The sequence below is a fragment of the Cydia strobilella genome, chromosome 6 (genome assembly GCF_947568885.1).
Source record: "Cydia strobilella chromosome 6, ilCydStro3.1, whole genome shotgun sequence".
Lineage (NCBI taxonomy): Eukaryota > Metazoa > Arthropoda > Insecta > Lepidoptera > Tortricidae > Cydia > Cydia strobilella.
In genome coordinates, this window is record NC_086046.1 from 6,385,200 (window position 1) to 6,399,596 (window position 14,397).

Sequence of the window (14,397 nt, forward strand, 5' to 3'; positions counted from 1 at the left end):
GTACAATTGAATCCTAAACGAAGCGAAGGATTCTAACATAGAATCCTGAGCGTAGTGAGGGATTCAAGTGTTAACGCCCAAGGTGAAAATAATTTTGCTACCATGTGACACATACTGCTTTTCACATCACCTATGAGGAAATTACATACATATTTTTTTTTTTTTTTCAATTTATTTGGGACAAAAAACAGTAACACACAGGGTTTAGGCACAGAAATAGAGTACAAAGAATACTATAGTGTGAGACCAACCACATCGTCCACAGATTATTAGATCTACAGTATACATATAGCGCTAGGTAACAATATGTCTGATAAAAAGCTAAAATTAACAAAGCTACGATTACGAAATAAATTTGTGGATACAATAACAAATTCATATTTCTGGCAGCAAAAGTACATACTTTTATACATAGTCGTACAATTTAATGAGCGAGTAAAAACAGTAATAAAAAACAGCATGGCTCACCGGAGCGACTTTTAATTATGTTTTGTTTGAAGCAACTGAATCACATTCTTTTTATACACATTGTCAGACATCACGAAAATGTCAATTTCATTAAAATACATGTTGTAACATTTAACCAGCCTGTATAGGGGATCACGTTCTCCAGCGTGGGTGCGGCAGCGCGAGTCCGCAAACAGCTGGTGCTTGCGCGCAGCGCGCTGCCGCGCCCGCGTCGGTACGCGGTAGCTAATAGCCCCGCTCAGGCTGGGACAGTCGAATTTGTTATGGCAAAGGTTATATAGGACCATCGCGTCCAGAAGGAGGCGTCGGTTTTGTAAGTTGAGCAAATTGTACTTATCGAGAAGCTGTTGGTAACTTGATCGCGAACGGCAACATCGGAAGTGCATTGCACGTAAGAATTTCTTTTGAACAGTCTCTATTGAGCCTTTGTACTTATCGTAGAAAGGATTCCATATCGACACGGCGTATTCTAGTTGTGACCTAACCAGCGACTTATATAAGTAGAGGTAAGTTAAGGGTTGTTTAAAATCCATACCGAGACGCATGATAAAACCGTACATTTTATACGCTTTGCCGATGATATGGCTGATATGACAATCTAAGTGTAGTTTCGTGTCTAAATTGACACCAAGATCTTTTATTACCGAGACTTTTTCGAGAGTCGATCCGTCGAGGGTGTAGGAAGTGGGAAGGGTGTGGAGTTTCTTGGAAAAAGTAATCTGTTTGCATTTTGGCAAGCTAAAACACAGTTTATTTCTGTGACAATACTCACTGAGTCGGTCTAGATCACTTTGAAATTTGAAACGGTCTTCTTCGTTTTCGACAATATGGTAGATTTTAAGATCGTCGGCATAAAGTAAAAAGTTACAAAATTTAAAACATCTGTCTATGTCGTTAATGAATAGGATGAATAACAAAGGCCCTAGTATAGATCCTTGTGGGACTCCAGAAGTTACATGGACACACTTAGACTCATATCCGTTGACTGCAACTTTTTGTGTGCGGTTTGTAATATAGGACCTGAACCATCTCCACAGGTTTCCACGTATGCCGTTAAAGTATATTTTTTCTAATAGAATTTGATGATCTACTCTATCGAAAGCTTTGCAGAAGTCCGTGTATATACTATCAACGCGTTTATTTACGTCCATACTTCTGAAAAGATATGAGGTATATAGAATTAGGTTTGTTGTTGTTGACCTTTTCTTAACAAAGCCATGTTGCTGCGGTAGAATAATGTTGTGCAAAATTGGATATATCGCATCATGAACTAGTTTCTCGAAAAGTTTGGATAATACGGGAAGAAGAGAAATAGGCCGGTAATTTTTTACGTCTTTCTTGGAACCTCCCTTGTGGACTGGAACAACTCTAGCAATTTTCCAGACGTCAGGAAAAGTACCTTCTTTAAGGCAGCTATTATAAATGTGATGCAGAGGGTGTGAAATATTGTCAGCTACATTTTTTAGGAATATTGGGGGGATATTATCAGATCCAGAACTTTTTGATGTATCAACTGACTTCAACGCACGTTTGACAAGGTGGATCGGTATGTGAATATTATTAATATGAACATTAGACGGGCTAGTGGTTAAACTTGTTAATTCGTGAGGATCAAAGTCAGGTGAAATATTAGACGGTGCAAAAACAGATTGAAAGAAGTCAGAAAATAAGTCACACACCTCGGCGGGGTCAGTAGTGATTACGTCGTTATAAGAAACGGTGCTGGGGATATTTGTGGTTCCACGCTTATTAGCAACAAATGTCCAAAAATATTTAATGTTTGTTTGAATACTTGTTTCCACTAATTTTAAGTAAGCATTATAACACACAGTTGACTGCTTTTTAAATCGTTCCCTGTAAAGTGAAAAAGTTTCATATATTAGGTTTCAAAACATTATTATTTTAAGCAAAGATCGATACGGACAAAGTGCCAAGAATATGTATACACGACCTTAGTATAGGTACATACTTCTGGCACTTTGTCCGTATCGATATTTTCAGACGTGACTGTACCAGGCGCGGATACAGGGGGGGGGGGGGGCACTAGGGGCAATTGCCCCCCCCTGAACCCCTGACACAAGACTCGGTGCAATTTTTCAACAATTGACTAAAGTATAACGAAACTGGGTCCTGTAATACAGGGTTTCCTAGCTCAGGACACAGGGTCGTGATTTACTGTATGTTTAAATTTACTTTTTTATTTTATTCATTTTCAATTGGAAAAAAATGCCCACCCTACGTACTTAAATATGAGTACAACAAATAGTTTCCATGATCCCGCGGCTCCGCTCGGATTTTGACAAAACAGTGCCCGAAAGCCGCGCGAAGAGAAATTACGTAAACGTTTCGACGGATATACGAGTATGAGTATACATATACAATAACACAACGCTTTTGATTTTATACACTCATAAGAATCGTCTCGTCTTGATAAATTAACTTTTATTTTGTTGTTAGTTTATTTTTTTTTACAAACCCCAATCCTTATACCTACGATTTATTTCTACCATTTTTGTAATTTGGCAAGAAGTTACCCCCCCCCCCCCCCCCCCCTGAATGAAATCCTGGATCCGCGCCTGGACTGTACTGACAAATTAAAAGTACCTACAGCTCATAATTATATACCTTATATCTTTTCAAAGACAGCAGCAAACACCTAAAATGAAACAATGAAAATCAAGTACATTATTTTTGTAGATTTTTCTGGTAACAAATTAGCTCTTACCCCTTTGAACCAAATCTTCGGAAGAACACTATGAAGACTGATATCACTTATATTTATTATTATAATGTTATTGATTTAAACTAAGTATTTACAAATTTATACACAATACAGAACCGCATAATTATGCTTTGTGAAATATTTGTACAAAACTTTTTAATTATAAACTTTTTAAATTGCATAGACAAGTATGGCTGCGTTTAAGGAGACCTAAAATGTCAAAATAAAAATTAAATTATTAAACGAATGTTTTTTTACGTTTCTTTGTAAATATTACGCTAATTAATTAATTTACTTAATTTAAATATGCTATTAATTAATTTAAAATATGCTAATTACATTTATTGTTTACAATTATAACAAAATATTATTTAAGTTAGAAAATTGTATGCACGTAATCGATTATAAAGAAATTGTAATCGATTATATGCATACTAATTTCATATGTCTTTGTGTCAATATTTCATACTGGCAACAAAATGTCCTTGAACAGAAAAGTGCCACTTTGATCCCTCCTAGCAGGGAAGAAAAGTTCCCTTTTTGAATAGGTGATGTGAAAAAAAACATTTCTGCGGGCGCAGCATGGTTCCATTTTTATCGCCTGTCACTATGCCCGTCACTTTCGCACTTACGTACTTGTTAGAACGTGACGGGCACGGTGACAAGCGGTAAAAATGCGACCGCGCTACCGCCGCTGGGCAGTTTTAGCGGACGGGAAGCTATTACTGTATTGTTTTTACCTTTTAAAGACATGTTTAGACTAGTCATGTTCTTAGTCGAAACTTTCCTAACTTTCCCGGGGGTACTTACCTAATGATTCTCCGATAATTTTTTAGCAGATTATAGATTCACAGACAACGATTCGCCGAACATCGTTTCGCAGAGTGATTTATTATAACTTTTGGTCGACTTACGTTACGTAGACTCTTGGTAGTCTTGGTTCACATACCGTTCAGTTCGCTTCTGTGTAAATTAGCAGAACTATTATTGGAAGAATTTCATTCGGCAAAGTAATCTTTTCGTTTAATTAACGTTTTGTTTCGCCGACAACGATTCGCCGACGGGTTCTTTGGCCGAGTAACGATTGGTAGAATCTCATTACGCATCATAGTCGCATCGTAGTCAATAAGCAGAACATTGATAAGACGAGTAAAATAATCATTTAGAAACTGTCACAATTACCAGGAAAAACCATTGGTCGAATGTTCATTTGGCATTAATGTTGATTAGCAGAACTTCTCTCAGCGATTACTCCGGCACCCATGGTCCGATGTGAGTAATTCTTTTTTTTGTTTGTAAGTTCATAATATTTGGTTCTGATCTGATAATAGCATCCATGAGAAATTGAGGAAACTCCTCAATTTTTAAAGGCACGTGTATGTTGATTTCGGTGTTTTCTAAAGTAACTCGAGCATTTCCTCCCGAAAACCACCAATTTGATATAGTGCAAAGTGTAACTGTAGCCTTACCACGAGTTTGAGAATACATATTCGCTAACGTCTTAGTAACTTACTTTTTATACATATACTTAACGCATATACTTAAAATAATGTTTTATTTCATCCTTTTTGAAGTCTGTTTACTTTTTTTCGTAAAAAGTTTTTATTTCGAGAATAACGATGTATAAAATGTGGAACGTTATTCGACTAAACATTGCTTAAACGAAAAGATTACTCTGCCAAATGAAAATCTTCCAATAATAGTTTTGCTAATTTACACAGAAGCAAACTTGTAATTGGTAGTAATTATTTTTACAAAGCTTCCTTTTCGACGCTAGTATTTCATGTTAAGCGGTCCGTCAAACATAATGGATGCAAATCCACCTTTAACGTATGTTTTCCCTTTGCAGGCGCAAAGCGACGATGACGATGTCGGGCCCGACGACGTCAACGTCGCGGTTGAAGAGAGCCCCATGACCGAATTCTTCGGTGAGGTAAGTTTATACAATAGTCATGATATGTCGCAAATAAGAGTATCTACATGCAAGGAATTGCGTACGGGGGCCATAAGTAAGATGACAACCGTTAATCAACAAACGCCCATCGAAAAGGAAAACTCTATTACCCCGGCCACACACTCGACGATTGGTATGGGAGATGGGAGTAGTGAGGGAAGTATGCAGGGCAGTATGGCGGCCGATGACGAGTAGCGCGCCCACAACTACACTACGTCTTTGCCTACTTCCCTCGCTACTTCCAATGTCACTCGTCCAGTATGTGGCCGAGGTATATCGGTACGACAGGTGCGGAAAAAAATCACGTCATCATTTCCATACATTATTTAGGTTTCGATTGGCGTTTTCTATAAACGATTGTCACTATTCTTATCTTTAGATCGTGTTAAACGAACTTTTTTGGGACATACCTATAATATTAGGTCTATGTATAATACGTAATACCTACCTTCATATTACAACATCAGGTGTGGTGAACCACGTTAATACCTTGTTTGACCGACAAGTATTTAATGTTATTTCAGGGATAAACTAACACGACTTTTACTAAAAATTTAATTAGAATGTGGACATCTTTGGTTAGTTTTTTTTCTGTACTTAGCTCAACAAAGTGTGCAAAATGTGTGTCAGGATTTACAAATGACGCGCTTCTTTATTCAAGATATTATTATACTTGAGTGACTATTGTATACATTATCTACCATCTGCTCTAGGTATGCTAGGTAGCTATGTCATCACTACATAGTATAAAACAAAGTCGCTTTCTGCTGTTTGTCTGTCCCTATGTATGCTTAGATCTTTAAAACTACGCAACGGATTTTGATGAGGTTTTTTTAATAGATAGAGTGATTCAAGAGGAAGGTTTATATGTATAATACATCAGCATTACACCCGTGCGAAGCCGGGGGGGTCGCTATTGATAATAAAGTAGCAACCTAAGTCTGTCTCTGTAAGAAGGTTCCATAGGATTTATCTTTGACATTATGACACAATCAAGTTACTTTTGCCTTGGGTTTATTTTATCTCAAGGCTTCGGTAACGAAGTAGATTTTCACTCTTAAGTACATTATTTCTATTTTCCTGTTCGGTCTATGTGCAGACAACAAATTAACTCAATTTCTATGACAAGTATAAAAGTTTCATAATAAATTACGAAACTCTCAAAGTAATTCAAGTTGTTGACAAGAGTGTCATTAATGTAATAAAGCTCTGACAAGTGGAACGGTCGCTCTCCGAGCAAGTAGAAAGATGAGACTTAACTATACTTAGCAAATAATATCTTAGGGAGCGTCCATTGCGCACGGCGACTTACCGTAGGGAAACAGTGTAGGTAATACTTATTCTTTCATAGCATCGCTTAGTAGCTACTGAATAAGATAAAGTGTCTTTTTTGGGACAATCTTACACGTGTCGGCCTAGTCACAAACATAAAGCGATGCTGATTCGAATCTTCGTCACTCCGAACATTTTTAGTTATATTTTAAACCTAACCGTAATAAGATTTCTATAATACAACCTGCTTTTATTTACTTCCGAAAATAACTTTCAATGTTAGATCTCATTCTATAACGCAGGTACGATATCGTATGTCTACATGGAACATTATGCGTTATGCTCAGTAAGTTTTACAAGTTTACAATAAGGAATAAGGATACACTTAATTGAACTTGACTTCGCATTGTCTTTGTGGGACGTCCGTTCTTTTCTCTTTGTTTTCTTTTTCAGAGTCAGAATCCTGAACGTCAGAATTTATTTTCTTCATTTATGCGTTGGATGTTTCAACGTGGCGAGAGAGATACTCGTAGCATTGCCGAGTTCTCAAATTTTGTAAACAATGTATGTAACCATAACCAAGTTGTATTATTAACAATGTGCCGCTTTCATTCTAACATCTGTCCAGTGCAGGGTTTTACACGTTAAGCCAAGGGTAATAACTTAGAGAAGAGTTGTTTATAACTTGTCAGGCGCAATGCATGCTCTAGATTCTACATGTAGCCACAAAGGCTCTTGTGCCCAAGTTCTGCTCGTTTTATGAGTGAACTAGTTTCTAATACTTTCGACTTTTTGTTAGGTTATATTATATCAGTATTACATAATAGAACGCGGGACTTAAGAACTTACACAACACTATCGTGTTACGGTCACGGTTTACCAAAAGTAGGTAACAGAAGGACTGGACTGCATATCTTTTGCAGTTTCACACCAAAGTAAGTTTATGACTTTTTATAAATATATTAGTGTTTCTTTGGTACGAATGTTGCTGATTTATATGACTAAAATATGTATATGATATATTATTACATTACTTATTAAAATGTCGTGCTTGTACTGAATTTTCTTTGATTGTACATTTTCCGACTAGAATCTTATAATCCTTTCGCTGAGCATGTATGGTGAAGGGAATTTATTCTAATATATGGTTTTGGTAGTTATAAATCATATTTTATAAACTATATATTTTCAAGTTTGTTTAAACTCAAACACAAGCTTAAAACAAACTAGAACTTCAATATCTGGGCTGGATGAATTCAATTGTTCTGGGTCATAACGGTTGTACATAAAAACCGGCCAAGTGCGAGTCGGACTCGCGCACGAAGGGGTCCGTACCATTACGCAAAAAAACGGCAAAATTATATATATTATTTATGTTATTCTGTTTTTAGTATTTGCTGTTATAGCGGTAACAGATATACCTACATCATTTGTGAAAATTTCAACTGTCTAGCTATCACGGTTCATGAGATTCAGCCTGGTGATAGACAGACGGACAGCGAAGTCTTAGTAATAGGATCCCATTTTTACCCTTTGGGTACGGAACCCTAAAAAACAGCACATACAAGCTATAAAATAGTGCAGAAATTATTTGGACGCTCTCTGTAATAAACAACGAGACAGCTCAATAGCCGCACGGCATTCGAACATTTGGGTCGCAACGACTAAATAGTACTTAATCCCCTTACGGGACGCGGATCCGCAAAATCCAACAAACTTTCTTATTTGGCAAAATAAGCCATGTTTGCAATATAATTGTTTATACCTACTGCGCATTCGCGGTTACTATTTATATGACATGTGTCACATTAAATTTTCATTAAACACCAGAACGTAAAATAGTGTCCCACCAACGCTTTCGAGAGGTGTTACGTTTTACTTGGCGTGGCGACAAACCGCGCGGACAGGAAACAGGAACTATCGAGAGCCCCCGATACCCGCAGTAAACATATGTTTTTGCAATCCGTGAATATCGGCAGCCCCACACGCCAGTTTTATATAAGTTGCAGCATGTTGCTCGCTATTGTTTCAACATTGTTCTGTTGGACAACATGTTTATTGTTCGTTAGCGTTCTATTTTGTATTACGAGAGCTCGTCCACCAAGTTTGTTATTCCTTTTTAGGGTTCCGTACCTCAAAAGGAAAAACGGAACCCTTATAGGATCACTCGTGCGTCCGTCTGTCTGCCCGTCTGTCACAGCCTATTTTCGCCGAAACTACTGGTCCATTTGAGGTGAAATTTGGTACACATATGTAAGTTTGTGACCTAAAGATGTACATGTAACGTAAACAAATGAATTTTAAACAGGGGGGCCACTTTTGGGGGGTAAATGAGAAAATTAAAAAATAAAGTTTGTCAAACTATATCGTGTTCTATATCAAATGAAAGAGCTCATTGTGAGAATCTCAAATATATTTTTTTATAATTTTAGGATAAACAATTTAGAAGTTCTTCAAGAAAATAGGCAAAAAAATGACCACCCCCCCCCCCTTTATCTCCGAAACTACTTGGTCAAAAATTTTGAAAAAAATACACAAAATAGATCTTTACCTATAGATCACCGGAAAACCTATTAGAAATGTGCAGTCAAGCGTGAGTCGGACTTAATTACTTAGTTTTTGATCCTACTCCTACGGGTTTTTAAAAGACATTCACATAAAAAATACATTGTTTAAATTGTGTAATGTACGGAACCCTTGGAACGCGAGTCCGACTCGCACTTGGCCGGTTATTAACGTCTATTTTAGCCGCATTCGCGTGCCAAGCACGTGTCGTGTCGATGTTTTGACACAGAAAAAAAAAAGCAATAAGGGACCGTTTCGGTCCCGCCGTTCCATCAGATTAATGGGTGTGGCCGAAAGAATTTTGGTTGGCTGATGTTGATATCGGTTACTTACAATTAAAAAGGCACGCAAAACTCCTTTATTAGCCGATCCATTAAGAATTTTCGTAATTCAGCTTCTCGCGAACTCATTTTTCAATTTGGACAATTATTATTATCAGATTTATTTTTAGCAATGTAAAAGAAAATGATTTTTTTGTGATTTCTTTTTATGCATCCTTTGAAAAGAGCTTCTTTTCATAAATCTGCTTGGAGGTGTGTGAATGGGAGACATAATAAATGAGCAAAATGGCTAGGGTTGTCAGCGGGGGTGTCGAGCCATGGAGATTCTATTGCGACATTCAAACAATACGTGGCCCTCAATTAATGGTAGATGGATGATCTTACATGCTCGCCATTTATTTTAACAATACCTGTTAAAGGTCATAAAAAACTGTTTCAAAGTATTTACTACAAAGTTTCATTTGTATATCGAAGAATTGATTCATTCATAAAAAGTACGGGCTTTGTTATTTTTGTTACGAAACAGTTGAAAGTTTCATGGCGAAAAATTTGTAAAAGTGCCGAAACTTCAGCACAAAAGGAAGTTTTCCTTCTCGTCTACAGATACTCCGTGATTCGTCTCACGGTTTTTTTTTAGTATAGAAATTGTTATCTTTTGTGTAGTATTTGGCTTGTGATATAACTGAAAATCTACATCTTTGATGACTTTGAACTAAATTACTCAACACTCTCGCAATATGATTTCGTGACAAACATTTCATTTCAATTATTCACACCCAACAAATCATCGCACTTAAACTATCGTGAGACATATTTCAAAATATTTATCAGTACGGTTTATACTCACTATTATTTTTAGTCGCTTTTGGCGACATGTTTCGGATTATTTGGGAATCCTTCCTCAGGCACGAGTGTCCGCGGCGGTTGTACGTTGTGCATTCCACGACAGTGCACGACGTACAACCGTCGCGGACACTCGTGCCTGAGGAAGGATTCCCAAAGAATCCGAAACATGTCGCCAAAAGCGACTAAAAATAATAGTAAGTATACTCGTATTGTTAATATTATAAACGGGCCCGGAATTCTCATGACAAATTGTAGTATGACACGTTGTAAGAAAAGTCGATATAATTCAACGTCCGCCTTTCTCGTATCAAACTCGCCATGAAATTTCCGGACCCAGGTTGTATAACTGATTTATTTTCGTGAAACAGCGTGCAAACATTCTATAATCCTCTGTAACTTGTAGATTTTGTTTACATATTGTTTGCTATTTTCGTGCTTGAGCCGCGGACTAGGATTTACATATTTTACATTCATTCCAACTTTCACCAAGCAAAGTAAACTAGTTACATTCGTTACGCTAAGTAATGAACCGATTACCCACTGCATATCAGACAAATGCACCACTGCATCGTTAACATAATTGTGTCTAAGGTACCTACCTGGCCCATGTAAGGCCCAGTGCCTAACAAAGCCCGCTTTTTAAATATTAGACGGGTACAGTTAATTTTAAACATTGCTTTCTAAACCAAAGCTACTTATTAATACGTCGATGATTTAGTAAATAATTCAATAAATTTTGTTAACGTTTCTTAACTTTCATAGTTTCATTTTTGTATCTAAAAATAACTAAGGTCTTACAGGGGTCAGGTACCTTATTTGACTGAACTCATCGGATAAAAAACCTGCCGTATATAAATTAACTAATCTTGAAATTAATTTAGCCTACAAACTAAAAGTAAAGCAAGAGTAAAAAATAATATAAGGTAACACGTACCTACTGAGTACCAACATGCAACAGATAGCAATCTACGTCACGTTATAATTAAAATTGAGGACAGTATACGGACGAATCAATGAGTCGTCTATCAATTAGATAAGCTTGCCAAAATTCCGGGTACAGTTCAACCCAGTTTCGCAGGCACATTTGTAACTTAGTAAAATTTGTAACAACCTTGCCGTAACCTTCTCTTCAGTCAACCTGTCTTGCCTCGCGACAGGCCTTCCTTATATCAGGCAGACAGGCCTTCGTTATATCGTTCCAATCTATGCAAAGGACGGCGCTTGTTCTTGTTCTGATATTGCAGGCCTTGTTAATAGTTAAGTACATTACATGCCTAGGGCAGTGTAAGAAATTTCTCTGATCTGAGGCGAAGCCGAGGTCGACTAACATCTGATATGTGAGGCTTTCTTATTTACTGGCCGAGGTGTATACTATTATTCTACCCAGGTGTATACTATTATTCTACCCAGGTGTATACTATTGTTCGTCTGGAATACCGTCTGAGACGTAACTTGACTCTTGCATAGCGTGCGCAAATGACACTCATAACAACAGAAGTATAGGTACTGATTTACTTTTGATAGACTTATCCATTTGTTTTGACAAGCAGCTGTGTTTGTTTTGCATTGATAATTTTCATTTTTAATGCAGAGGTCCTGGTCGGAATTCATTTTGAAGACTGGCGTTTTTATGTAGCACATATATGTTGTGTCGTCTCGAATAATGCATTGCTCTATTTCCTTTTCAGTTATAGGCAAATAGGCATCCTTCCTTAAGTTGATAGCTATGTATTTTTCTATAGGGATAATCGATATCATGTACGCAAACCAGTTTTTATTTATATGAAATTTCGGTTAATTACCGGTTTTTTTCATACAATTAAAAACCGGTTTGCATTCCCTAGGGTCACTAGACCCTGCCTGTAAAACCGATGGTCCTGGGTTCGAATCCCGGTAAGGGCATTTATTTGTATGATGAGCACAAATATTTGTTCCCGATCCCGAGTCATGGGTGTTTTCTTTGTATATTTGTATGTATTTATCTATATCATATTACAAGCTTTGCTTAGTTTGGGGCTAGGTTGATCTGTGTAAGATGTCCCCTAATATTTACTTATTTATTCTATTCGGCGGAGCCGGAAAGCGGCAACTTCATTTAGCGCAGAGTGATGACGCTTTCCGCACGGAGAACAGGGGGATGAAAGAAAAACCATTTGATATAAATATACCAGTACTTTTAAGAAAACTGGCCTAATCCCAACAAGACATAGTTGAAGTGAAAAGTCGATGGCAGTGTTGGCAGTTGCTTTCGTAAAAACTAAGAAAGTGCTAAGATAAGGAGGATTGTAAAACATTATCACAATATTGCGAGATATTAGGCCTGAAATAGTGTATAATTACGCAAAACGTTTCATTTTAATAAAGTCATCGTCATTATTGATATCACGGATGTAAAAATCTAACAATTCGTATTTATTCAGTCCAGGAATAATTGTTTGTTGTAAGGAATAGTTAGTCAAGTGTGATTTGCTTTTGTGTGCGTTAATGTTTACCAGCCCTAGTTTTACTTAGATGAGGTACATAACGTGACAGAAAATTTGATTAACGGTAACATTCTACTAACTGAAAATGTAGGAAGATAAAACTCGTACAGCGAAACTAGCTCGGCAAAATCAACTGATTACATTACGCTGCGCTGCCGTTGGCTCTTAGGCAAGAATTCATTTTTTCTAAAGAATAAAAACGTAATTCATAACTATTTACATTATTATTCATTTACAATCATAGTAGTAAAATTATTTAATATGGACATGCTTTCTAGATTTAATAGCAAACTAATATGCACAATTATCTTTCCAATAACAAAGTGTGAGTTGGACTTTCCAATAACAAAGTGTGAGTTGAGTGTGTGTCATCAGTCAAATTTTTATGAAACTATCTCTGTCTCTACTTCTGTCAAATCAGATGAAAAGTTAGCTTAGGCGGACTCTATACTTAGTTTATACATACCATGATATTCCAAAGTAGGTATTTGTAAATGTTAATTTTATTTTAACATTGATCATCAGAGATCGGCGGGGGTGAGCTATTTTTACGTCATTAATATCATGTAGTTGTGACATGTAGATATTAATATGGATAAGGTGTATCCATAAAGATATATTAAAAGAAGAAAAACTAAAATGATTAAACTTAAATGAAAATGCATTACAACACGAGTATTAAGATTTATTTATTTATTTATAACAAATTAATTTTATTAATGGTTCTAATAAAATTAATTTGTTTTTATGGCGACATAAAGCTCGTAGCAGAATGGCAGCCTAAATAAAATAGTTTTATTAGTTTATAATAACACCCATTTACCATTGAATGACAAGGTATATCCATGTTCTGCAAAAAACTGAAAACAGCTCACCCCCGCCGATCTCTGTTGATCATTTAGCAGTCTTTATAAATAAGGCTATAAATCAGTTTGGGTTCATTTATAGGATTGTTAAAAAATATCAGTATTGTGAAGAAAATTCCACTATTCCTGTATTACTAAAAAGTCAAACTGTGAGAGTCACAAGGCTCCGGGCGGTTGACATAAGTAGTATTCCTTTTATATGATGGATGATATACGAGATGAGAATATCGTCACAGAGAAATAACGTACCAGAAGGCGACCTTCACACACAGCACTCAGACTTTTTTGTAGCGTATAGAAATATGTCTTGTAATCGCTTTTGATACCTTTGGAAGTTGCTGTTTTTAAAACTATGCACCTAAAAATGAAATCTATTAAATATTCAATTAAACGTTGGTACCTTCTACAGATGGAGGAACATAACTTGACAGTTTATCTGCACTGGTCACGCTACCTAATGGGACAACAGCTATATTATCTTATCAAGCCTAACAAAAATCTAAGTAGCTAATTATTAGCATTTTTTTTGTAACTCTACTCATGACTATGCAAAGATGAACCTAAAGACACAACGATAGCCAAGGACAGGCGAGAACCTTAATATTTGCAGCTCTCGTAGAAAATACTGGTTAATTATGTAACCTATTTAAAATTACCTAACTGTGGTTTAAAAGGATATTTTGTAATACCTACTTAAAAATATTTTCATAATATATCGTCAGGTGCGCGTGCGATTGCACGAGTACATGGTTACTTGACTGGTCCCGTATCTGAGTCGCAAGTGTAATCACTCATAGACTAAGTCTGCATTATTACATTGCCTGTGACAGCGGCACATACTGCAGCGATTCCCTAACCCCGTACACTACACGCATTTTTCTTAATGTACCGCAAATACACGGTGCTTTTGCTGCTCATTTCATCTTGTTCAGAACTATGG

At 36.6% G+C, this 14,397-nt stretch overlaps 1 protein-coding gene across 8 annotated transcripts in view; it reads left to right on the forward strand.

The window, feature by feature from the left end:
- Nucleotides 1-14,397, forward strand: part of LOC134742399 (syntaxin-1A) — an 88,312-nt gene that overhangs the window by 30,038 nt on the left and 43,877 nt on the right. For 6 of the 8 annotated variants that reach the window (XM_063675533.1, XM_063675526.1, XM_063675531.1 and 3 more), the window contains exons 2-3: nucleotides 5,040-5,123; nucleotides 6,870-6,980. In XM_063675533.1, coding sequence (XP_063531603.1) covers nucleotides 5,040-5,123; nucleotides 6,870-6,980 — 195 coding nt within the window. The remainder of the gene's footprint in view (nucleotides 1-5,039; nucleotides 5,124-6,869; nucleotides 6,981-14,397) is intronic. The other 2 variants (XM_063675527.1, XM_063675534.1) reach the window with 1 other exon arrangement.